Source organism: Bemisia tabaci, chromosome 8 (assembly GCF_918797505.1).
Source record: "Bemisia tabaci chromosome 8, PGI_BMITA_v3".
Taxonomy (NCBI): Eukaryota; Metazoa; Arthropoda; class Insecta; order Hemiptera; family Aleyrodidae; genus Bemisia; species Bemisia tabaci.
The window spans coordinates 12,876,226-12,901,752 of NC_092800.1; the positions used below are offsets into that span (position 1 = coordinate 12,876,226).

Genomic DNA, 25,527 nt, shown 5'->3' on the forward strand with positions numbered 1-25,527 from the left:
CTGAAGCGCGAGGAGACAGCCACGGCCAGTGCGTTCTCGGAGGGGAGCAAGCGAGAGGTGAGAAAGCAGTGCTGCCATTTCGATGACCTGCTTAGCAGTGCTTGGCCTGTAGACATCGGGAGGCACGCACAGCTCACAACGCTGCAACGGCGTTTCTCCAACCCCCCAGAGATCCCCGTCTCCGCCGACGTTCACGCCTCGTTTCGGGAGGCTACCTCGATGGTCGCGCGGTCTACGGTTCTATTGGACCCTTTTCAAAACTTGGAACTTGAACAAACTTATGCACGGTGCCAAATTTCTTCAGTTGTTTGAAATAAAATTTGTGTTTGTGGAGTCCGTGAACGTGGATAGTTTGAACACACTAATTTAAGATTTTTGTTCATGGTGTCCATGGACTGTAGACAGGATGAAGCGTTACCCTTGTGGATTAGCTAAAGTTAATAAGATCACTCCAAACAGCAACTTTCTACGTTCAATATTATCAGAGATATCGCACTTTGAACCATTTGGTTGACGACGTCATCCATCTCGGAAGTGACACCGCTTCAGTTACCAATTTTTACCGACTAATGAGTCGGTAAAAATTTTTGAAGACTGCACAATCTGTACCAATTTATCTTAAAAAAATTGTCTTTGTTTGAAAGCGTGTAAGTAATAAATGCAATTTTTTTGCAATTGTAAATGCGGTAAATTCTGAGGTACATTAATCTATCCATTGAACACTGGGTTTTGTGGACTCATTCATCTTACGTTGAAGGCATTAGCAGATGTGTGAATAGAATCCTACCTGCATATCTCACCGGGGAGCTTATTCGAAAAAAAGGCATCCCTTGATTCAAACCCTACTCTCCATCGAATCATTAAACAGCTAAAAAACTGTAGTCTGGGTTCAAAGCCGCCAAGTCCACCTGCAATGAGAATTTACACTTCAAAGCGAAACAACTGGTTCTCATACCAATAAAAAAAAAATCGTGTTGATCGATTCTTCCGAATTATGCTGCTGATAGTGTGTTGGCTGCAGATGCTTTTTTTCCAAGCATTTCCTGATGAGCGCCTCAGTCAGTTACCAGCTGCTGAAACTGCCAAATTTGTATCCATCGACTTTCTTCTTTTTCTCTAAAGGCTGACTGTCATCATTTCGCTTCACTCTGTGGAGAAAAATTTTGATTGATAAACTTAACTCCAGAATAGAATTAGGGAGCCTAATTACAAAACCTGCTAGAAATTTGTGCTTTTATTTCAAAACCAACGTTTGGTCATCAATACACTAAATTTAAAAAAGAGAAAATTGCTGTTTCCCCATTAACATAATGCTTCTGGTTTTCAATATCATCACATGTTTGGTTTTCCATTGGTGGGATTGAAAATTAGTCCTTCTGCAGATAAAGACAAATTTTAATTGAAACTGATGCATGTTCATGGTACAATAATGTCAGGATCCGTCCAAATGCCAATTATGCCCACTGATGGCAGGAATATCACAGTTGAAACCACTCATTGCGTCAATGCATGCCATGGCTTTCCCCACCTTCGTCTTATCGATTAATGACAAATAACATTTGCACTTCAGCACAGGCAGAAGTAAGAATTTTTTGAGTCAGAGGATGGAAGAGGAATACAAAATCTTCTAATTTTTTCAAAATCCAACATAAAAATGAAATATTTTTTTAATAGGAACATCAGATCGACGATTGAATTGTCTCAGAATGCTCATCGAAAATATATTTTAGGCAGGTAATATGCCGAATCAACATAAAAATGTGCTAAAAGTACCTACTTCACACTATGTTCAAAGATGGAATCATTATGAAACAAATTTTTCTTTCGCAACTTTCTACTCCTAAAGCTCAACAGAGTATAAATTTCGAATCCATGAGAAACGTCAAAAAAGATTTGTTTTAAACTCTTAAATTGACTCTCAATTGTTTAACATTACCCTTGATCATACACTAATGATGTTGCCATATATACTTGCACAACCTGTATACCTTACACAGATATGACAACAGACGATACGTACTTCGTAAGGTTTGGGTTGATATACTTTCCAACTCCATCTCGGAACTTCTTTAACTCTTGACCTGGTGCTGCAGCTAACTGAGGTGTTTTGACTCGTTCAATTTTCGCCTTCTTAATTTCTTCTTCACGCTCTGCAGCTAGCTGTAATATGATAAAAAAAAAAAAAAATCACATAGTAAAATAATTTTGCAAAAGTCAATTTTAATTGCAACACACTTTCTTCAAATTAGTTTGAAGGTATAGATTTTAAAATGAATGAGGGTTTCAGGAAGATTGCACAGCACTGAATGATAAAATATGAATGAAAGAAGCTGGGTCTTTTCTTTTTCATATTTTGTAGGATCAGCAGTGTCACACCACTTAAACCTGCACAGTGCACTGGCCAAGCAATCGCACCACACGGCACAGGGATTTTATAATATGTTCAAGTACTTCCAAAGTTTGTCTCGGTGCATCAAAAAAAAAGGTAGTTAGAAAGACTTCACGGTAAGATAAAAAACGTTCGAATAGAATTATAACTCTCAGGAAACTCAGATGAACAGGTTGACTAAAATTTAAAAGATCATTAGTTTGTGGGAAAGTCTAAGATAAAAAATCTGATTCATGGCTAAAATTTGTAAATTGGTAAGTTTTACTTTCAAGAGCAACGGATAGACCATTAGAATATAAATTTGTAGATACTGTTTGAAATTCTTACTTGTTCATCAACTTCTTCATAAGGATTGACAAAAATCTGCGTTTTTTCAATGATGATATCCTCGATTGGTCTATCTTTGTTATCTACTTCAATTTGTTCCATGTTGTTCAATGTGTCGAGGCCTCCAACAACTTTCCCGAAAACTGTGTGTTTGTTGTCTAGATGCCGGCAAGAACGGAAAGTTATATAGCTGAAAAATCAAAGCCAGAATAATTACAACATACTGATCAAAAGGAGTGAATGTTTTTGTGGAAACCGAGGATGAGGCTGGGCTGTTGCACCATTCATTTTAGTTGTTTCTTGAAAAATACTTAAAGATAAGGACATGACAGATTTCTTCATTTTTCATTCTACCGAATTTTGGCTAAGAGTTTACATGTTATCGATTCAATTTGTCAGTGCTTCACATTTACAGTACTTCACTTTTACAGTATTTTTCAGTACTTTCCCAAAAATTCAGTACCTCCTCAACAGAAAATTTCAGTACTGTTTCAGCGCCTCCATTTGATGAAATCCGAAAAATCTCAAAAATTTGAATTTCTCGCTCAAAAATGAAAAAAATTCCGGACCTCCTTGCGGAATTTCTGCACTTTCTCAGTACTTCCAGACCGTCCTTAAAAAATCGGAACTATTTCCGGACTTTCCTGAAATTCCAGACTTGTAGACACCCTGCTTCGGCACCCGGGCTCTTTTTTCTGCTTCTTCCTCTTTCTGTGAAAACTGTTCTCTGGAGGACAATCAGGCGAAAAAGACTTACAATTGAGATTTGTTGGTATTGGGCCCAGAATTTGCCATGGCTAGTACTCCCCGACCAGAGTGTGTTAGGTTGAATTTGAATTCATCAGGAAATGGTTTTCCCCAGGCTGATTCTCCTCCAAGACCGGTCCCCAAAGGATCTCCCCCTTGAATCTAGAAAAGAAGATTGCTTTAGTGAGACCTCGATCAATCGGACCCCGAATAAATGGATTGATTTTTTGGTCCCTTTTAAGGAGGCCATAAGAGCGATGTTAAATTTTTCTGATGAATAATAGATTAAAATCTCCATCCATTGATTTAACAAATCGTAAATCTTGATTCATTTCTTTCTCTCCGCAAATTAGCAAGACAAGTGACATTTACATCATGTCTTGCCCTTGCGTATCGTTTTCAGGAGATGCAAACATATTTTAACAAAAAAACATGGTAATGATTAAAAAAAACCAAGCTACGAGCCAAAAATAAATTAAACAAGTAATATTTCAAACTGCACTTATTTTCGGCTTGTAGCTCGATTTTTTTAATCATTACCATGTTCTATGCAGCTTAGCCAGCCAAATTAGGCATTGAAATGTAGTAACAAAAAATATGCCCCAAGTTTTTTGTGGATTCAGAGTAAAAAATAAAAAATAAAACTTGCATTTGTATGGGAAAGGAATGTGTAGGGAGCAGTGTAAAAAATACTGAGTAAGAACTGGGGGAGCAGCTTCTTTGTTCTTTTCCAAAAATTCGGCCTAGTTTATCTTCTTAGTTTATAGGCCTAGTTTAAACTTTCATAACTCTGTCACATAATGGTCTTAAACTTTCATAACTCTGTCACATAATGGTCATACACAATGCTTTTTGCCCAGAAACAAACAAAATAAAACTAGCCGCAAATGGTTTGGAGAAATATTCCACTTTGACTCACCCTACTGCACAAAAATTTATTCAGGCCGTAGCTTTCGCAGACATACTTGGGTCAAGGTTGCCATATTATGCGATAAAATACGGATGTTTCACATGAGTTTAAATGGGGAAATGTGCTGATTTTTCTGCACTATCTGGCAACAATGACTTGGGTTTTTCTCTTCTTAACAATAACTGTAATTATTTAAAAAGGAGTGATTTTAATTGTTTCTTTTACTGTCTTTCCTGTCTGCTCCCCTCAATATAAACTCTCCAACACTGCAATGCAACTACACTCCCAAGGCTATAGCCACTTCAATTATTATAAAATATTTAACCATGTTCAGCAAATTTTAGGAAGCGCTAAAAGCAGATAACCCATTCATTATAAGCGATTAAAAATTGTTATTCTTGAACGAGAGGTGAAGATGAAGTATACAATAAAGTGGCCTTACCATGAAATTCCGGACTGAGCGGTGAAACTTGGTGTTGTTATAATAACCTCTTTGACATAATATCAAAAAATTTTCACATGCTTTAGGTACTTTATCACAGTGAAGTTCTAAGTTTAGGGGACCAAAATTAGTGACGATACGGACATAACCTGAAACAAATGGTTAATATTTCAGGATTAATCAGTAATATTTCAACAGTAATACACCCCAATGAGATTTTTCTCAAAAAATTTCTGGCACACTAACTTGCTTGTACCATTGCAACAGTAATTGGACTGCATTTTGCAATTAGGAACTATAAATTCCGGCCCAACAAAAAAACGTATGTGCCTTTAGTTTCCCTATGCACATAAGTGTTTCTTCAGAAGAGCCAGAATTTATAGCTCCAAATTGCAAAATGCAGTCCAATTAATCTTAAACTAGTAATTTGCACACAAGCCAATAGACAGGGTCTAAACTAGCAAAAAAATTGCATATTTTTTCTTCAAAATATTGTGTAGAAAACGATTCATACGATGAAAGGTTCCAAAATCAACCCCTAAAGGAACTAGGTATTACCAAGTATTTTTGATAGACCGAAGGAAGGTACATTCAACAAATGAAGCCATTTGTATTTTTGCCATTAAACCAATGTTGATTGTAAAAACTCATACCTTGCTTAAGAGTTGATTCCCAGACTTTCCATTACGTGATTTGTTTACTTTATGAAATTTTGGAGAGAAAACATCTTACATGTGCTATAATTGATACCTTGACGCGAAACCCATTCAAAGGAAACTACTTCGCTGATTTTGTATACTGAATGAATCTCATTTTGCATCATGAGCAACAATGTCTGATGAGAGACTGTCATTTATTCATGCTGAAGCTAATTCGTTAAACAAAATTCACATGCTATTCAAAATGAGAGAAAGCAAAATACCTTTCTTTTTAACTCGCTGATATCTTACATCATCTTCTTCAATGATTGCAGCCTCATGCTTTGTTTCAGGAATTAAAGCTGTCGATGTGAAACTGGCTGCAACTTTGCCTGTCGAGTAATGCGCCTAAAATTTGTTTTAAAGAATTAAATTATTATTACTACCATTTGACTCATAATGTTAAGTACTGTTGATAGAAATGGTTTGAGAAGAGTCTAGGCAAAAAGTAAATTCAAAAGAAAAAGCAGTTTTTCGACTAAGTTATTCTGTTTTCCCGGTTATTTAAACATCAACTTTTTCTGAGCTAAATATTCAGTTAAAAACATTTTAATTGTGAGGCAGGAGGGGAGTGGAACAGACTAGAAACCACATTAAATTATAATCAAGAAAGTTTTTGATGGTCAATACTGTTATCTTAAATATTGCTCCTTATATGAGGTTTAACCATGGGGTGTTGCGGATGCGTAATAATAACCAAAAAACTATTATTTTGTAACATTCAATTTTTATATTATTGTGTACCTTTCATTGTTCCCAGACATGTATTGGCTTACACAATGATCATAGGAATAAAAATTGAACGTCAACACTTTATTAGTAATTAGTTAAACTCCATAATAAAAAAATTGAACTTCAATTATTTTAACTACAATCACTTGCCACTTCAACTTTTGAGATTTTTTCATTACATATTTTATTTTATTTAAGGGTAAGAAATGTTTGCATATCTTAAAGTAATGAGAAGCTTTATGAAAAAAATGGTTATACGTTCTTTTAAACGATTTTATATTAAGAAAATGCAACTCGGAACAAAGTTAAATCCAGCTGAGAAAAAAAGAACTTCTGATGAAAAATACTTAGAGGTGAACATTGGAAAACAGAAAAGAGATGAACAGTGGGTACATTTACATGGACATCTCTTGACTTCCTCTCTTTTACGTGATTTGATGGACATCATATTTTGTGTCAGAGTGACTTGCGATGCATTGCATCAAATGGTTCCATTCTTTCAGCCACTCGTCATTTTTTTCAAATTTTGAGAACGCAATTCTCTTGTCAGGATACAAAAGAATTCACTTACCAATTTTGACAAACAAATTCAATGTAACAAAGGCGTGGTTTTTATAGAGGAAAAATATCGCATTCGAGTGCAGTTTCGATACCAGTATCGAATGCGATATTTTTCCTCTAAAAAACCACGTCTTCATTGCGTTGAAATTGTTTGTCAAAATTGGTACAGGAATTCATTAGTCTTCTGACAACAGAATTGCAATCTCAAAACTCGAGAAAAATGATGAGTAGCTGAAAAAAATGAAACCAATTGATGCGATGTATCATGCCGTATGTGCATGCCGTTCTGACACAAAATATGATGCCGCTCAAATCACCTTAAGGCATACAATTTTTCTTTTCTTTTCTTTTCCTAATGAGCTGTTGGAAGATTTCATTCACAGCTAAACATAGTAACTTCAGAATCAGCATGAATCATGTTGATGATAAGAAATAATTCATTGGATTAATTGAATGTAACCAGTAAAGAAAGGCTAATTTTCTCTTAACCTGAGCATGCAATAAACAAAAAAGCTCATACTAATTGCAATGCTGATGATGAAAGTACTTACTTTAATGCTCAGGAAAAAAGGAAATTAGGCTAACTTAAAACTTAATCAGCCAAAAAACACAGTAAAATAATAAGTTAATCCGGAAAAAGACTACTACAAAATATAACAGATCAAATACTCGCAAGTTGAAGAACCAGGATGTTTCCAGATAATTAAGAACTTAGTTTCAACTGGAAAACAGAGGAAAAACGGAAATAGGGAATAAGGGAAGGGATATAGAGGGATCAAATTGAAAAACAAACTACCTACCGCATTGAATTTGTCAGCCACTTGCTTATCTTCTTCTACTTTCTCCGGTGCCTTATATTCCCGATTCAATTCATCAAGGATATCTCTCGTTTCTTTTGATACAGTTTTCAGCCTAGCTTCAGGGTTCCCTTTGTCCTCGAGTTCCTCTGCAAAATTGCCAGTCATGAGGCACAACTTCATTAATAAGGTATTAAATTAATGGATATCCTTCATGCAATTGGAAGGTACTTAAAAGTAAAAAAATAACTTCTTAACATTCATCAGGGTGTCTACAATCCTAGCAGGGCAAAACTTTGCTGACTTTTCCAGGTTTTTTCTGACCAAAATATTGGAAATTCGCTGACTTTTCACATTGACGATTTGGATCGCATTTCGCAAAAAGGAACCAGCTATTACAGTGTTGTAAAAAGGTTGCTTCTTCATAATTATCTGAAAAATCTCCCAGAATAGCAAATAGTTTTTGCTTTCCACCAAAAAAACGCCACAAAAATGAATTAACAGGAAAGAAAATGTACTTTTCTAAAAAATGCTCCTTATATTTTAAACAAGGAAGACTCGGGACTCCTTCACTTCTAAATTTGTTGTAGGTATACTTGCTTACTTACCTTCAGTTTCTACACGCAGATTGTTTTTCAGATGGTGGAAAGTCTCCAAGTTAAATTTGGCTAAATTTGAAGGATCTTGGATGGTGATTATATCTTTCCGCTGAAATGGCTCATCTGTCAATAGATCCTTCCAATTTTTTGTCTTTATGTTCAATTGCTCAATAGCCTGGACAAAAGGAAAGCAAAATCAATGAGATTTAATTCATAAAATAAGTAAGTTAAATTAATAAAAATTTGAAAAATTAATTAAAAGCACTCTTCAATACCCCAAACAATAGGTTGAGAACAGATCAGTTTATATTTTTGCTACTAGAGGCTCTGTGATAAAACAGTTTAGAACGGGAAACTTTGCAGATAAGGACTTGAAATGGTTTTGTCTTGACTACTTTATTCTTACTACAAACTTACCATCATAACGGACTACTAGGTTAACTTCGAAGTTCGGCATTCTGATAAGCATTTGCTTCTCAAAATTTTTCACAGAACAAGATTTGCTTGACAAAAATAAAAATATTAATGTTGATATCAGAGTTGCTTACAAAAAAAATTGTATTTTTTGCCCAAAAGAAAATCAGCTTCTATGTGTATCAAATTGAGCGCCAAAACAGTTCTGGCAGACTTCTAAATTAGCAGTGATCCTTCCAAGCTCTGTGTTTTCCAAAATGTAAAACAAAATGCGATATCTAAGCCGCAATGTAAATATAGAGGTTTAAATATTTTTATACTGCACAGGCTGTCTTGGTAACATTTAGTGTGCGATTTAGCTCAAGTATTTTTTAGATTCTTATGAGCACGAAGTCAGAATTTATGCATCAAAAAACATTACTATCTTTGTCTAGAGTTACTTTCAGTAATTTTGGTTGTGTAATCATTTTCTTTATGAAATTTTGATGATGAAACATAGATTATAATGCCTAATTCGCATCTTGTCTAATAACCCATGCCACTATAATCAAAACTTTTGCATATTTTTTTTGACTAATTTTATACAAATTCGTCTCCTCAGTAATGACGCACAAAATTTCATTCTGAGGTTTTCTGCTTAGTCCTGACCCATAAGGATGATCACAGATTACCAACTATTTGAATGATTTGAACTGAGTGTCCGTCATAATATTGAGAAAAGATTAAGTCGAAGGAATGTGAAATAGTGCAAGGGTATTTACTTCGTGTGAGAAAACATTCCCTGTTGTGGCAATGGCTACGATATGACTATGCTTTGTGAGAGGTTTATATAAAACTGGACAGTGACAATCACCAGCAGCATTCTTGTGAAAATTGAGTTTCAAAAGAGATTTGGCATCGAGTGGCTAGAACAGAGAAGAAACATAATGTTTTACTTATTCCATGGTTCAATATCAAGTATCACCCCTAAAAAAACATTTACTTACATCACAGAAAAAAGGAGAGTATGTTCTCTAAAATATAAAATCTTCGCTGAGACAAGTAAGCAACTGATATTTGTGTATCATAAGTAAATTGGTTACTTCAGAACAGTTCCTTTTTTTTAAAGAATATAGTAATTTTCTAGTTCGAAGAATATTCATACACTTCCACAACCTTTCGCCCCTGCAGTGGTTAGAAAACAGGTTGGTATTCTGGCTCATAAAAATTTGATCGGCTAAAGTTTCATGGTCCAATGAACATGTTTTCACTTCAACTAGTTTATTCATGGTTGACTAACTTAGAAAACAATTTTGTTGGCTTGCTGATATCCTTACTGGATCAATTTGGTGATCAATATTTTCAACAATACATTGGTAAATTGTCTAAATTTCCAAGTTCTCCGATTCAAAAATTGACCTACAAATGGATCAGCGGCACCCAGTTTTTTTTCTTCATTATCTGAAAGCACAGAAAGAACTAAGCCTCTAGAAACTTTTTCGGAATTGTTTAACCTTAAATGACAAAGAAACCCCATTTCGAAAATGCCAGAAGTGGAAACTGTTTGAAACGATGTTTTTTAGCGGGCTATGATGACTCAGTCAGGCAGAGGAAATGGCGTTTGCTGATTGGCTAAACTTAGCTTCAGGTTCCACTTTGCTCTGTCAGCTCAACTTTTGGTTTTGGATTCTAACAGATTTTGATTAGCTTCTCCTCCCCTTGGAAGTGCTTTCTTGAACATTATAATGAACTTTAATGGTTTCCCTAGAAATCTTACTTAAAAAAAAATTTTAAGACTCAATACACACACTAAAAATAGAAATTTGCTGGTTAAGGCTACATCCAGTTGTTGTTGTTGAATGTTTTAGGCTCAATAGAGAGCAAAAATTCTGGAGTAGTAAGTGCCAAACTCTCATTTTAAGATCAAAGTAACAAGTTACCTTTCCTGTGACTGGATTGTGCTTAAATTTTTTGATGTATCTAAGTACTGCTAAGTATTCAAATACATTTCCATCTTTGTCACAATATGGGTTCTCGTAGGGTTGAAGGGATACACAACAATGGTTGAAAGGAAGACGTCTAAAATTTGAAACTTCTGGTCCTTCTTTCTTTCCACCATATAATGTTGTCCATTCACTGTACGTGATGTACCTGCCAAGGAGAAAAAAAGTTAATAATTATATAATTTGAGTACAATTTTTCACGGTCAACATGGACCATCAACTTTCAGGGATCACTTAAGGCTCAAGAGAGCTAAGAATCTTATTGGTCTACTTTTCCGCCTAGGCTAAACTTCCCGCCAAGAATGAAACTAATCAACGCAACTGAGCCTTAAGTTGATTTACTTAGAATGCTTGGATAAAGGGAAGAATATACCTACCTTCGTTTCACTCACCGTGGTATGACATCACCTAAGTCCAGAAATCATTAACAACACGGAAAGTGGAAAGGCAGTTATTGAATGAAAGAGGCTCTTGATAGGGTTGAAGAAAAGAATTAGGATGTTTTAGCCGGAGAGAAATGTTTCAATGTTCGGTAGAAAAATTTTCTGGACTATTTATTCCCTGATTTTCTACCAATGGTAAGGAAGATATCCCAAGTTTGAAAGGAGGAACTTACATTTTATCTTTCTGGTGCTGTCTCTTTCCCATGGTGAAGCTTGTTTTGTTCTGATTTTCCCTGACTGTAACAGAAATAAACAACAGTAAGAAGCTTTCTGAGTGCGAAATGATCAAACTTTCCAATACTTTACCTACCAGACCAATGCAGTGTTGTGTTCACAATTATCGAAAACGGAAGAAAAGATCATATTTTGATCTTGTTTTACTGGTATATGATAGACCAGACACTTAGACTGGAATAGAAAAACTCTTCAGGTAAAACTCGTTTCTAAACAGCTGACTTTTACTTACTCTCAGTTAGCGAACCACTACTTGAGGACTGCTGTGGTAAAGTACATTTAGGTGTTTCTTGCGATCAAAATTTCTTGTCATTAATTGATTTATAACTCTTTACTTAATGAAAAAATTGTGGGGAAACACGATTAACTCATACAGACTTTGGATGACGATGTGTGTATCACGGGAGCTGTTTGTCATTCACGCAGATCCAGCAAATATACTCTGAGAATAAGTCATCACAAGCGCATGCTTCAGGGCAGATAGGTACATAAGGTGGTCGCATTTCAAGGTACACACTACTACAGGTATGGACAAATGGAATTTTAGAAAGTCGTCGAAACACGTAGATTTGGCAGCGTCCAATGGTACGACTGCGACGCCATATTGAAAACTTAATTTACTTTCTGTTTTAAGAGTGGGTCTCGTCAATTTTGTGTTATTTTTTCGTGTTCTTAGTTGAGGTTTTCGTTATTTTGAGTTCTATCAATTTTTTAAATTCATCTGATGGCTTATGGAAGCTAACGGATCTACCAGAACATCATTTGGAACTGCGTGGCAAAGACGGTACAACTTACGACGTCACTCGATGGCCTATAATCTCAGCGCTGCCACTTCGGCACCCCGTTTGTCCATACCTGAAGTAAAGTGTACCTTGGTCGCATTTCATACCCTCTTTGCATCACATGGCATCGTATACACAGTAAGTACTTTTCAAATTGCCTGTATCCTCTGCACATCATGAGTCTCCATAACAGCAGCTCAAATCAAAATGCAACCAGTCGGCTAACACCAGGGGAACTTCTCAAGCTGTCGCCTCCGACCGGGCTGAAAAAATTTGTACCAACTCTTAGGATGAATCCATCAGGACCCTGTTTTTTTTGGTCTTTTCCAATGCACCCTAGAAACACCCCCCGAAAATTCCAGTTTTGAGCCCGCATAGACAGTGCCCACTGGACATCAAGTGTGCACCAGGAGGGCTGGACAGGGCAAAGTAGCACTCCTTCCCCTCGCTCACTCGGCATACACTTGGTGTCCAGTGCGCACTGTCTTCACACGCCCAAAACCGGACTTTTCGGAATTTTTTGGGGGTGATTCCAGGGCACATGCGTAAAAACAAAAAAAAAAACAATTGTTCTAATGGATTCATCCAAATGGTTCGTACAAATTTTTTCAGCCTGATAGGAGGCAGCAACTTGGGAAGTACCCTTGTGAATATCCACATTGCAATTACTTTGCTAGTATGGCCCCCTATCTTTCGAGTCATTTAGGGCTCAGATCTTAGCTGCGTTGTCGAAGTCAACTGTTGAGGAGCGTTGGGCAATGGAATTACCCGATGCCCAACGCTCGGCGTTGTTCGACTTCCGTTGGGATTGCCCGATGTCCTGGACTGTTTACCAAACGGAAGTCAACAAGTCATCGGTCTCAGGAGGTAGTTGAGAGCGTTGAGCTAACCTCTAAATGATATTGCGCACGCGGTGTCACATTCAAAACACAACAATTTTTAGTCAACAGAGACGACCAACAACGCGTTTTCCAACGGGTAAGTCAACTGTCACGTGATATCCGTTAGCGTTGAGAAGCCCAACGCAAATGGAAAGTTGACTTCGACAACGCACCTCTTAATAGTTTATTGTCAACCACAAGGTGAGAAACCTAACCTCTAAAATAAACTTTCTGTCGGAGAAACTGTATTTCAAGCTCAAGTTGGACTCTTCATACAGCGGCGTCGTGCAATTCTTAGTTACTAAGCGGTGAGAACTATTAATCAGCGGTAGGATAACAAATAGTCAACATCATTGCTCAAACGCGCTTCAACTTGCAGCCAACCGCAGGCCGCAGGACTGCCGACTAACTTCGGAGCCTTGTGATCAGTCTTGGGAAATGTGGTATAAGATGTTGAAGCTACAGCCGTCAATGTAAGGCACTTCTACGATAAAAGAGGGCAATAGAAAAAAAGTATCTCACGTGAATTTCCTCAAAATTCCCTGCGAGAGGCTGGAGGTTCAGACGTTCAAAAATGGACTCAATCCGAGGCCGACGCCGAAGCACTGCATCAGAGTAAACTGCTGCAACTTCCAAACAAGTAGGACAACTGGCGAGTGGATGATGAAGATTGGTTGTTCGGCGAAAAGTAATTTAATCACACAAAATGAATATGTAACGCAGCTCTAATCCTAGTCGAAAATTTGATGAAAAACTGTGAAAAACAAAGAGCTACTAGTGCTAGAGATTCATCTTCATTCAGTTTTCAGTTTATGTTCATTCCAAATTTTAAATAATAGGAATTTTACGGCAATTTCCAAACCAGGCATTTTGATTGGTCAAGACGGTCAGACCGGTTCATTCCGAAAGTTCTGCTGTGTTCGAACCAAAACGGCGGTAAATTCAAATTACATCGAAGATCCTTTTCATTAATGCATTTCCAGCCAAGAAGTTATAGCAGGACACTGTTTAACTGGAAATGGGTTTGTTTTTGAAATTCCCTATTTGAGAGCTGAGTTGAGCTGCCTTCTAGAGGCATTAAATTAAACAACTTCAACTAGTGGTTGTGGCACTGGCTCTATAACCAGGAAGTCCCTTGTTCGATCCCCGATTAGGTGACCCGAGTTTGGTAGTTTACAGTTGCCTTGGGCTGGTTATGCAGTAGGGACTGAGGAGAGATGGGGTTTTAACTGAAAGTGCAGGACTATCGCTTGTGTCATTGTATGGTATTTTGCATTTCTGAGGGCGGAAATATGAGCGAAGATTTTAGAATACCACAAACATGATACGTTGTTTAAGAGTTTCACTGTCGATACATCTTTCACGATACAAGAGTATAAATCTATTGTTCTCTGCTCAGCACTACCAATAATTTTATGGTGACCTCCTTATGAATTCAAAAATCTGAAGTTGTATTAAAGAGTGGAAACATGATTGATCATTTCATTGATTTATTGCGCAATCTTGAAAAAAGAGAGTTACAAGAAAGTATTTCTACACAGACATAAAATGCACACGGATGGATACTAAAAGAGTCTGGAAACAAAGAGCATTACCCGAACAATCAAAGAGTAATTACAAGAGAAGATACAGTTTACTCTTGGTACCCTTAATCTTGTTGTGTCATGATTGTGATCTTGAAGGAATAGTATTGACATACAAGTGTACTAATTTCGTTTTTTCTTGACATTTTATTCTTGTTACAATTTAGAGGCCGTCCATAAAGAGCGTAAGGCACCTAAGGAGGGCGTAAGAGCAAAGAGGTGCCTTAAGGAAGAGGGAGTCAAGCACTGCCTTACGTATGGCAAAATGCCTCCCAGAAAGGAGAGAAGATAGAGATTTCTCTTGAGAGGTGTCTAAAATTTTCTTTCTTTTTCACGCTATTTTTTGTCTTATCTTTCATTATTTTTTCTTCTTCAAGCACTGTGTATGTTTATGGTTGCTATCTACTGAAATGACTTACCCTAGAATACATTTGATTCTTCAGACAGAGTCAATTTGAACTAACACTATTTCTTGTAAAATCATGCGTTTTCCCTCATCCATGAAGAATTAGGCCACCTTCACATAATTATTTAGGGGGATCAAGAGTAGCCATGCAGGTGCCTTAATGATGATGATGATGATGGTGGTGGTGGTGGTGGTAGGGAAGGCTGGTCTAAAAATCAATTAAAATGCCTTATGTAATTTATGGGTGGCCTCTTTCAAGAAAAATTACCCCATAAAACTATTAAAAAAGATTCATAAGAGAGCAAGAAGAGCACAAATGTGCGTTTAAAAATTAGTCAATTGATACACAAAAGGCTTGATAAGACATTTGAGGTTCACTGGACAATTATTTACCTGGCATACTAACAGCTAAAGTCCTTGGAATATTCAGATATTGTTACCATACTTAAATAAGATGGGACTTTTGTAGAGGGAGGACCAAATTTGAAAACAAAGTAAAGTGACTGATGCGTAGTGACGAGAATTTTAATTCTGAATTGCATCTTTGAGACGACTATGTGCAGCAAAATTCAAGTTGTCAGAAAAATACATCTGAAAGACACGAATTCAGAGCATTCAGAGGCTCTCCAATTAACTGTGACAATGAAAATGCTGCTCACCAAGTGATGAATTTGTTGAATTGTAGAAAGTCACCGTCCCTCCTATTGGAAAGAAGATAGCACTTTCACATTTCCAATTACAACAGGTGGTGTCTTCTTTCCGGAAGGATGCAGAGGCAATGATTCTGACCTAGCTGATGTTTCGGTGTTTTCAAACCCCAAATGACTTAGTATGAACTAAATACAATGTTCAACTTCAATTGAATAAATATCAAGGAAAAACAAGAATTAAGATTGCTTCTTAGATTATCAAACATAGTGGCCAAAATGCAATTCTGTGATCTGTGTTAGTGATTTAGTGATATAGCAGTTAAGATATGGCTAATTGGAGACTAAGACATGAAGCAACCCATAGAATTTGAGCTGTCAGAATGGGATGAATAAAAAAATACTTGGACGAATCTTAATGAGTAATGTTGATATGAATTTAAAAAGATACTATAAAATCATGAGGTTTTAAGCTTTCAAAGACGATTTTTTTAGTTATCCACTTCCGTTTTCAAGATTGATAAAATGTAACTTTATAGAATGCTAACCTTTTGAAAAGCATGAGAGAAACTTTCATTCTTTGAGGAAATTTGCTAAATTTATGACTAATGCGTCCATTTTTTGGCCCTTTCAATCCACCAAGACTCAACTCAAGAAAAGATGCCGATGAAGCATGGTGAATTCATGGATAATTTTTAGTCCACACTGTACTTAAAAGTTTTCATGTTTCTGAACAATTTTTTCACGATCCCTTTTTTCTTTGCACAAGTTCTACCAGTAAAGAAGTGACCTTAGACTAACTCTCTCGTAAGTTTGAAATAATCAGTCTTGAAAAATAAGTACAAGATAGTATATGTGGAAGGAAAAAATTTCCCTCCTGAAGACAACCTAAAAAAATCTTGAACATTCTCGAAAAAACATAACTCATTTTTAGTAAATACATTAAAACATACAAAATGATAACAAAGGTAAAATGTATAACATATTCGACAGAATAATGGTCATAAATTTCTGATCTCCAGAGAATATAGGCCTCCCAGTACTTCATATTACTTATTCAATTTCTTCATACCTTCTTAAGGTAATTTTTGTACCATGCGTACCCGGTTCCAATAGCCAAACTATACCTGAAAAGTAAGATGAGATTAGACAGAAACTTATGAGACTGTGGGGTCGATAGAAAATTATGGACAAAAATTTATGGCAGAAAATTACAAAGCAGTTGCAAAATACGAAGAAATTGCACTTTTAGCTCTTTTTTCTAAAGAAAAAAAAAATCATAGGAGTGCATATCTGCTGAATTGGAAGAGAAACAAGGATCATGAGAAAATGCTAAAGGTACCTTTTCACTGTAAATCATTTCAGTAAAATTACGGAACTGGAGTAAACAAGGCTAAAATATAACACCAAAACTGAGACATTTTGAACCGAATCTTGGGCACTTTCATTTAATTTTTCGAAAATGGGCGGTGTAAAGAGAACAAGATTTGAATAACATTGAGTGCTCTCTTACTTAGGAAGGGCCCTTGGCTGTGACATGATGCATTCTGTGTGCAATTGATATACTTCAAATTTTGATTAGTGGATGGGTTTTCTTAAATAATTGAAACGTCGGTGGCTGGATAGATTAATAAGAGATGATCATACTAAAAATCACCATTTAAAACCTCACAATAGGTTTCCAAAATATGGATTTCAGAGAAGCATTGATAACAATTTGATTCATTTTAAAGAATAACCTTACAGTATATCCATTTTTTTAAATTTTGATTCATTTTAAAGAATAACCTTACAGAATATCCATTTTTTCAAAACTATAGTCATTATAATTCAAATTGATAATATAGACAGTGAAACAGCAAAAAATCGTATCCAGGTTGCGTTATTTCAAAATTTTTGTCATTCACTAGTAAATGAGACAAAACCAACATCATAGCTTGAAATTTGTACAGAACATTCTTCATATAAAGAGGAAATATCACTAAAGCTTTCAAGAAATAATGTTTAGCGGTTTCTCATGTAGAAAATGAAGTGCGGCAGAAAGTCTGCAATTCTGCGAACCCGAGATTCACATTTTTGCAATTTCACCATTCATATACAACTACATATCTTCAGGAGGAAAGACTTGAGACCATCAGAGGCGGATCCAGCAATTTGACAACACCGGAATTTCTTCATTTAAACCTATGTTAAATAATCGATACTTGTCTGAGCACTTGGCTCCTACAAAAATCGATACATTTCCATAGGTTTAAATGGAGAAAAAACAATGTTGCCAATTTGCTGGATCCGCCAATGGAGACCATGAGAATAATTATTAGGCTACTGATGGCAGGTTACGGTGAGTGTTCTGACTAAGAAGAACTCCCAAAAAAGTCAAAGCAAACCTGAGTTAGATTGTTGGCATTTTCAAAAATAAAAAATCAAGTATAGAGAAAAAGCTATTTAAAATACTGATCTACTATGCTCAGGGCATGAAATTGCCGGAGTGTAATGCAAAGATATGCCTGTTGTGGGACAAAAATAAATTCACTTTTACAACCAAGTTTCAGATGATTCAGTTTTCGATACTTGCTTCAAAAACAACACCACCAAAATTCAAGGTTTAAACGATTGGAAGCATCAATGGGAAGTAGTCTTACCATGTAAGAATGTAAGTGAAATGTTCATTCCATAAATCGACTTTTGTTTGACCTCCAATTGGGCCACCAGGCACAGAGCTCTCTACTTTTGCGTCTATGAAAATAGGACTGGTTTGAAGGACTTGAGCCATCTTTTCAATATCCCTGTAAAAATAAAATAACTTAAGTTTTTGACTGCCAAGGGCTCATCGCAAACAAATATGAAACAAAATGGAACAGACCATTTTGCGGGATAGAAACGTGTGCAGGGTGTCTACCAAAACAGGCTGACCAAAAATCAGTACTTTTACAGTACTTTTTCAGTACAATCCCAAGAGATTCCGTACCTTATTAACAGAAGAATTCAGTACTTTTTCAGTACCTCCAATTGACAAAATTCGAAAAATTTCAAAAATTTGAATTTCTCGCTCAAATTGTGACTAAAATGACAAGAAATGAAAAAAATTCCAGACCTTCTTACAGAATTTCCGCACTTTTTCAGTACTTCCGGACTGCTCTTAAAAAATCAGTGCTATTTCCGGACTTGTAGACACCTTGGTGTAGATTTGAATGGCAGTGCTATACGCTTGTACTGCCAGGCTACGGAAAATGCTGTTTGAATATCCAGATTTGGCAAAGTTCTCCTTAAATAACATTCATATTTAAGGAAATTCATGAATATTTTTGCTTGAAACTTTCAGACACTGTATTGATTTAATTGCAGGTGAAATTCTCAGAAAAATTGGGGGGATACTATACACAAGTTTCACGGAAAATTTGCATTATTTTTGAGGCGAATTTGACAACGCCTGAAGGCTCATACAGCATTTTTCTTGGGCAAAGCAGTACGAGCCTTCTGGCTTAAGGAGATGCACGGCTTTTGGCTTGAAACTGCTCTAGTTTTTAAGAAATGTTAAATGATTATTAAAATGTTGAATTAAAATTTTAGAAGCTACCTGTAGGTCCAAAGGTGGGGATTCCTATTCTCTTTCATGAATGGAGCTCTACGTTCAGCAGTTCTTACTATGCCTTCTAATTCGACCTCTCCTTCAACTTGACCCGCAAACCTTGTTCGTGGATCCCTTTTACTGGAAGGCACCCATCCTCGATTCACAAGAATTGACACACTGAAATTTTTTGAAAAAAATAAACAATGTACATGTCACATAAATAATTTAAAAAGCTCATTGAATGCACTAACACAGTACCAAGCCTTCAATTTATTCCCTTCACTTGACGAATCTCTCTGGTTTTGCGACTTTGCATCAGTATTTTTTTTAATAAGGTCACTTACTACCCTAAGGTGTTGCTTACTAACTCTTACTATAGGTGTGAGAAACAAAACATTTTAGAAACCCCGTTTTAAAACCCTCATATGTACGTAATAAGTAGGTTCACTAGGACACAAAACGAAAGCTCAGAAGAAAAACTCCATACCTCCATTTGCAATTTTCAGACTTTCTGTCATACTTTATTTTTTCTTTGAAAAACTAGTCAAAGTAATTTCTTAAAAACTTCCTTGATTTTTCAACTATTTGCAGAATATTCCGTATAAATTTTAAGGAAATAAAATCGTCGGAAAATAAAAAAGGAGCAGGAATTTTGAGAAATCAAAATGAAGATGTTAACAATACTTGCCTTGAGAACTCTCGAGGGAGACAGAAAGAGACTAAACAAGCAGCAGCTGCTATTCCCTGCATTTATTTTTGTTTTTAGGAAAAATTCCAACATTTGCTACTTGCCAAACTTTATGAAAAGAATCATAGTAGATTGGAAAAGAGGTTAAGTGGAAGTACTTACTCTCTATCTGAAAGTTTAAATGGCGTTATAACTAAATAACCGGTCTTGTTTGCGTCTTGTGTAGAGAGAAGTCCTGTATTTTGACTAACAGCTGCTCCATTCAGCAACAATGACCTTGGGCCTAGAAAAACTTCTCTGGAATGGTCAAAGGTTCCTTTTACCCTCACAGGACGGTAATCCCACTCCTGAATATTTGATAAACTGAGAACAAGGACATGATAAAGGTCAGTGTGGTTCCAGAAGATGATTTGATTGGGCTAGAAAGATGAAGTTATTATAAAAAGCTGCTTTGGAGCCTTACTATACATGTAAAGTTAAAACACACACGCTGGCAGCAACAGATATAGAGGTTTGTGTATTGCTGTAGTTGTATTTCAAGTACTATACGATTGTGCTTTTTGAAGTAATTATTGTTTTTCTTCAACCCTTGTGGAGAGAATATTGAGCTGCAGGCCGATTATTGAAAAAAGCAACCCGATAAGACATCAAATTGCGATATATTGCATGGTTGAGATAGGACTATGTCTTATCGTGTTAGGCTGACATAGTTTCAATAATTGGCCCGCTGTTAATATATGCTGACTGAATATTCATTAATGACATTGATTTCTGGAAAAGTTATGGGGCAAAGTTTTCCATCGATTTTTCATCTTTGAACCCCCGCCCCTTGCCAGATTTTTTTGGGGGGCTGAAATTTTGTATCTATTTGAAAGCACCAAAAATAAAAAAAAAACCAAGGGTAAGGGGAGAATTGTTGATGTTGCATTAATTTCTTTCTGATCAATTGAAACTTGTAGACTTTGGAAAAACAGCCTCATTAGAAGAAATCAAAAGTAAATAGAATTCAAAATTAAACTTTTTTCATGAAATTCACGAATCAACGCATTCAGCTGGCTGAAATTTTTTGGTAAACTTGATAGCCAAAAATAAAGACATGGTTATAGCTATTGAAATATTTAACATAAAGTTTAATGCTTGTGAAGATATCTTAAACAAATGCGGTTTGAGAAATTTGAAAAATATTACCATTTTAATTGACAACATGCATTTTTTAAAAAAATTAAATACTTACTCTTCTGGTAAATTGACAGGGACTAACGTTGTTTGGTACTCAATTTTTTCTAAAAGGTCTTCCTTCCACTTCTTCCTTTTAACTTGCCAGCATCCAAGAGCAAAACAACCGATTGGAATAATCTGGAAAATGAAGAGGGAATCATACTTCATTAACTGAAGACACTATATAATTGCCAATTCTGAAACCTTAAATGAAAGAACCTTAAAGAACTTTACATGGAATTGCTTCAAATCACTTATTGACGACTCGTCCTTCAAATTGATATACTACCTTACTTTAAACCTATTATGCTAAAGTTTGATCCATAAAGAAATTAAATTTGATTGATTTGTCAATTTACAAATTAAAAATTTCAACAATAGTCAGAAGGATACTGCGCCAAAAAAAAAAAAAAAAAAAAAAAAAAAAACTTTCTGAACTTTCCTCATTCATTGGGCAGAAACTCAATTATGATTTATGAGGATTTCAAATCTTTTTTTGGAGCAGCTGATTGAGAATCATATAAAACCCTTCTTCAGGGTGACTTCTGTCGGCTTTAAAAATATAGCTGATTATGGGCCGTACTCACCAGTAATGCTACATCACCAACTGAAGTTGAACGTTTTTGGTATCTTTGGGATCTTTGGTATCGACCGGGGCCTCCATGGAAATTACTGCTGGAGTCCGGAGTAGTACTTTGATTACGAAAGATGAATAGTTCTTTCTTTGACTTCAAGACAACCTCCTAAAGGAAGAAAAAAATACTCAATAATGATAGGTTAGAAATGAGCCTGCAAAGGAATGAGCCTCATTGAAAAGCAAAAACAAATAATACCTCCATAATGATTTTCTCATATGTACCTATGCCTTAAAGAATGAAACTTTTTTTTCAAGATAGACGGCCATAAACATTTGGAGACTGAGCTTTAAAAAATTATCATTGGTAAAAAAAAAAGCATGTATTTTCAGTGTTAGTCACACTTATTTTAGAGAAGTTTGCTTATTTTCATGGCAAAATTTTTGGGCACTAAAAAGTTATCGGAGGAAAGCAAAACACTATTGACTTGAGGAAAGTTAGAATTGATGGTGCATAGCTAAAATTTAAGGTTTCTAAGCTAATTTTTGGCAACACTTACTGCGGAGCATGATTAGTTGGAAATCGACAAAATCCTAATTTTGGCGAACAATATCTTGTTGAATTTCTTCTTTCACCAAAGACTTCAAATAGTCTGCTATTAACTAAATGTAACAAAACTCACTTCTTCAATTTTCAGGGAGATCTGATGAGGAGAGGAAAATTCACTCACTCCGATCTTCCTGATAGAGGATAGACTAATGCATGACTCAGGCACTGATGACCATGCATAAACCAGCAAATTACAGCTCTAAGAACCACAAGGAGCAAAAACCAAGCACTCTCTTCCTATCTTGACATGATTTATGTTAACTATCAGAAATGTCATGGATAATTCCACTTGAGAATCACTTTATTCTTTATCATTGAACCATGCAATAGTCACAAATCGCCTGTATAGTAAAATAGTTCAAATGAGTAATGAGGTGCAGGACTTATAATAATAAATTTTATTGGGAATAGTAAGATTTTTGGAGACCTTCAGTCCAGAACTCATGCTGAAAAGAATATGGGATGAAGGATACTTTAAGACATTGACATCAGACGCATTCCAAGTATCCACATGTTTCAGAGCTTGATGATGGAGAGAGAAAGCAGTATCGGCAGCTGTAAAATATATTCATCTTCAAATGTTGTAATTTGACAGTGATTATATGAGAAAATCGTTTAATTATGTAGTGCGATGAGTGTAAAAAAAAATACCTACTCGGTCCGACACAGAACCTGATGCGTTCAATAATCTCCGACATTGTGATAAACAGTTGAATTTCCACATGACTAGCGATGTTTTAGCTGAACGTGAGGTACGAGGAAACAAGATGATTCTATCATAGATGATAAATGTTTAATCATTAATGTAATAACTAGTTAAAGAAACACTGCAGAGGAACAATGCTGATAACTTGCTGTTAAAGATTTATTTATTTAGGTTATATTTACGATTGGAGTCATGGTTGCCAGTGCGCATAGCTCCAGAAATTGATGCACTTTGACTATACATTGATTTTTTTTCTGATTTATCATGCAAAAACTCGTCTTAAAGATATATTGACATGATTGATGATATGTGCTGAAGTTTAATTTTTCATTAATTTAATCAGAGTGACAATCAAAAGAACACTGAGAATATTTCCTCTATGTTTTCAATTTGAACTTTGACGATTGGTTAACTGATTTTTAAACCGCACAATTTAAAATGTTGGATTTTCATACCCATTCCCCTATTTACCCGCTGAATGAAGGACGGAAGAGATTTCAAAAGTTCTCTCCAGTTGATCACTGGGAGAACAAAAAAGCATCCCTTATTTCATCTGCCATGCATAGACAATATCGGAATTCTTATACCGTTTGAGTCCCGTTTGACATCAAAAGTGAAAAGCGTGAAAGAGGATTCAAGCCGTGGAACGTGCATGAATGCAGCAGAAATTGCTTCTCAAAGAAAATAAGGCGCTAAAAGGATCCAAATAATCTACTAGTACCAGATATACAATAAGCATACGTATTCTCTCAACTTCAAACCGCAGACCGCAGACGTCAGTAACAATAACTCAACCTTTAACTAAATTGTTGTGCCCGTTATGAAATCATGGACACTCATTGATAATGAATATCAATTCTGCCGTGCTAAGGAAAAACGCCGTATGAACCTCCAGGCGTGGCCAAATTTCCTTTGATAAAACGCGAATTTCCTGGTAAATTTATGAATATTTTCCTCCCAATTTTTCAGATAATTTAGTTCCCAATTTCACATATAGTTCCTGAAAATTTAAAGGAAAAATATTCATGACTTTCCGAAGAAATAAACATTTTATCGAAGGAAATTTGGCAACTCTCGAATGTTCATACGGCGTTCTTCTTTAGCACGACAGAATTATCCTGCGTTCAGTTTTCTTTTCATAACAAAAATAATATCAGAGAATCATTTTCACATATAAGTTTTACGTCATCTCTTGCACTTTGAATGAGCATTATCAGAACTTGCAGTGAACGCGAATAATCCAGCATTAAAAGGGTGTTGAAGGAGCCTTCTTAATTATTATTCTCTCTTTTTAGCCTCAAGCACTCAACGAATCTTTAAAAAAAGTGAAGAGAAATAGGTAAATCTATCAGGATTCAAGTGAATTGTTCCTATTAAGAAGCATGATTTCGTTGAACGAATTTCATAACGGGGTGCATCAAAGAATGATTTTCTCTACTTCTCTCCGTCATAAGATTTTTTTTTTTTTTTTTTTTTTTTTTTTTTCATAAGACTTTTTACGATCTTGTATGCATACAAAATTATAATTTTTTAATCGATATTTGTTTGTGTGGGTTTGTCATATCCATCCCAGTGTTTTGTGTATTTTGTAAGGTACCCATTTTATTTTTATTTTATTACCTAAATTAATGCGATTCTAATTTTTGTAATAAAACTTGATTTCTCTTATATTTATTGTAAACTTTAAAAAAAAAAGAGAAATAAAACGCGTTCATCTCATATGTACGGTTTATTCAATGTGCATGATGTAAAAATAATTTCTGAGCACCTGCTGACTCGACCATACCTAACTTCTTCCATTGTCAGTGTCACTGCGATACCCAAGTAGGCATAGCATTATTCAACAGAAAAATCGCGATATTTTGGAATTAAGATGGGTTTTTTTTAACGATTTTTTGGCGATAAAATCCCTAGGATCATCAACAGTGTCACAATTTTATCTCCATAGAGTTGCGTCCATAAAATCGGAATTTTATCTCAATCTATCATAATTTTGCGTTCGATAATATTGCGATAAATCCCCGTCGATAAGATCGCGATTTTATTGAAAATTTATGCGATGAAATCGCGATTTTTCATTCGATAATAATGCGATAAATCGACGGAAAAATCGCAATATTTTGAAATTAAGTCCCTACTTTTTTTAAAGATTTTTTGATGATAAAATCGCTGCAACCATCAACATCTGAGCGATTATCCTCGATCTTGTCACAATTTTATCTCCATAGAATTGCGTTCGGTAAAATCGGAATTTTATCTCAATCTATCATGATTTTTTCTTCGATAATATTGCGATAAATCCCCGTCTACAAGATCGCGATTTTATTGCAAATTTATGTGGTGAAATCGCATGCAATTTTTTATCCGATAATGCGATAAATCGACGTTGATAAAATCGCGATATGCACATGACTACATTCTCCGATCAAAGCGCAGCTTATCGCGATCACTGCTACTTGGTTAGAGGTGCTAACCCAAACCTGGTACCAGCCAGAGCCAGAGGTGCCACTGAAAAGGCCGCGCATCATACTGATCAAAAATTAGGCTAAGAGTTTGATTTTGAAAGAGCCGTCAAATCGTCGGAGG

General features: G+C 35.7%; 2 protein-coding genes across 2 annotated transcripts; both read right to left on the bottom strand.

The window, feature by feature from the left end:
• Positions 1 to 612: 612 nt before the first annotated feature.
• LOC109034670 (RING-type E3 ubiquitin-protein ligase PPIL2) lies at positions 613 to 13,741 on the bottom strand. Its single transcript, XM_019047929.2, has 12 exons — positions 13,461 to 13,741; positions 11,215 to 11,278; positions 10,536 to 10,746; positions 9,378 to 9,521; positions 8,212 to 8,377; positions 7,607 to 7,752; positions 5,738 to 5,861; positions 4,816 to 4,964; positions 3,474 to 3,625; positions 2,717 to 2,906; positions 2,021 to 2,160; positions 613 to 1,148 (listed from the first exon to the last, which is right to left on the bottom strand). Exons 2-12 carry the CDS (start codon positions 11,244 to 11,246, stop codon positions 1,064 to 1,066), a joined length of 1,539 nt encoding a protein of 512 aa, XP_018903474.2. The 5' UTR covers positions 11,247 to 11,278; positions 13,461 to 13,741; the 3' UTR covers positions 613 to 1,063.
• Positions 13,742 to 14,411: 670 nt separating this feature from the next.
• On the bottom strand, positions 14,412 to 23,114 carry Surf1 (surfeit locus protein 1). Its single transcript, XM_019048482.2, has 7 exons — positions 22,891 to 23,114; positions 21,639 to 21,794; positions 21,068 to 21,189; positions 19,996 to 20,196; positions 19,152 to 19,322; positions 18,217 to 18,360; positions 14,412 to 16,701 (listed from the first exon to the last, which is right to left on the bottom strand). Exons 1-7 carry the CDS (start codon positions 22,957 to 22,959, stop codon positions 16,641 to 16,643), a joined length of 924 nt encoding a protein of 307 aa, XP_018904027.2. The 5' UTR covers positions 22,960 to 23,114; the 3' UTR covers positions 14,412 to 16,640.
• Positions 23,115 to 25,527: the final 2,413 nt, after the last annotated feature.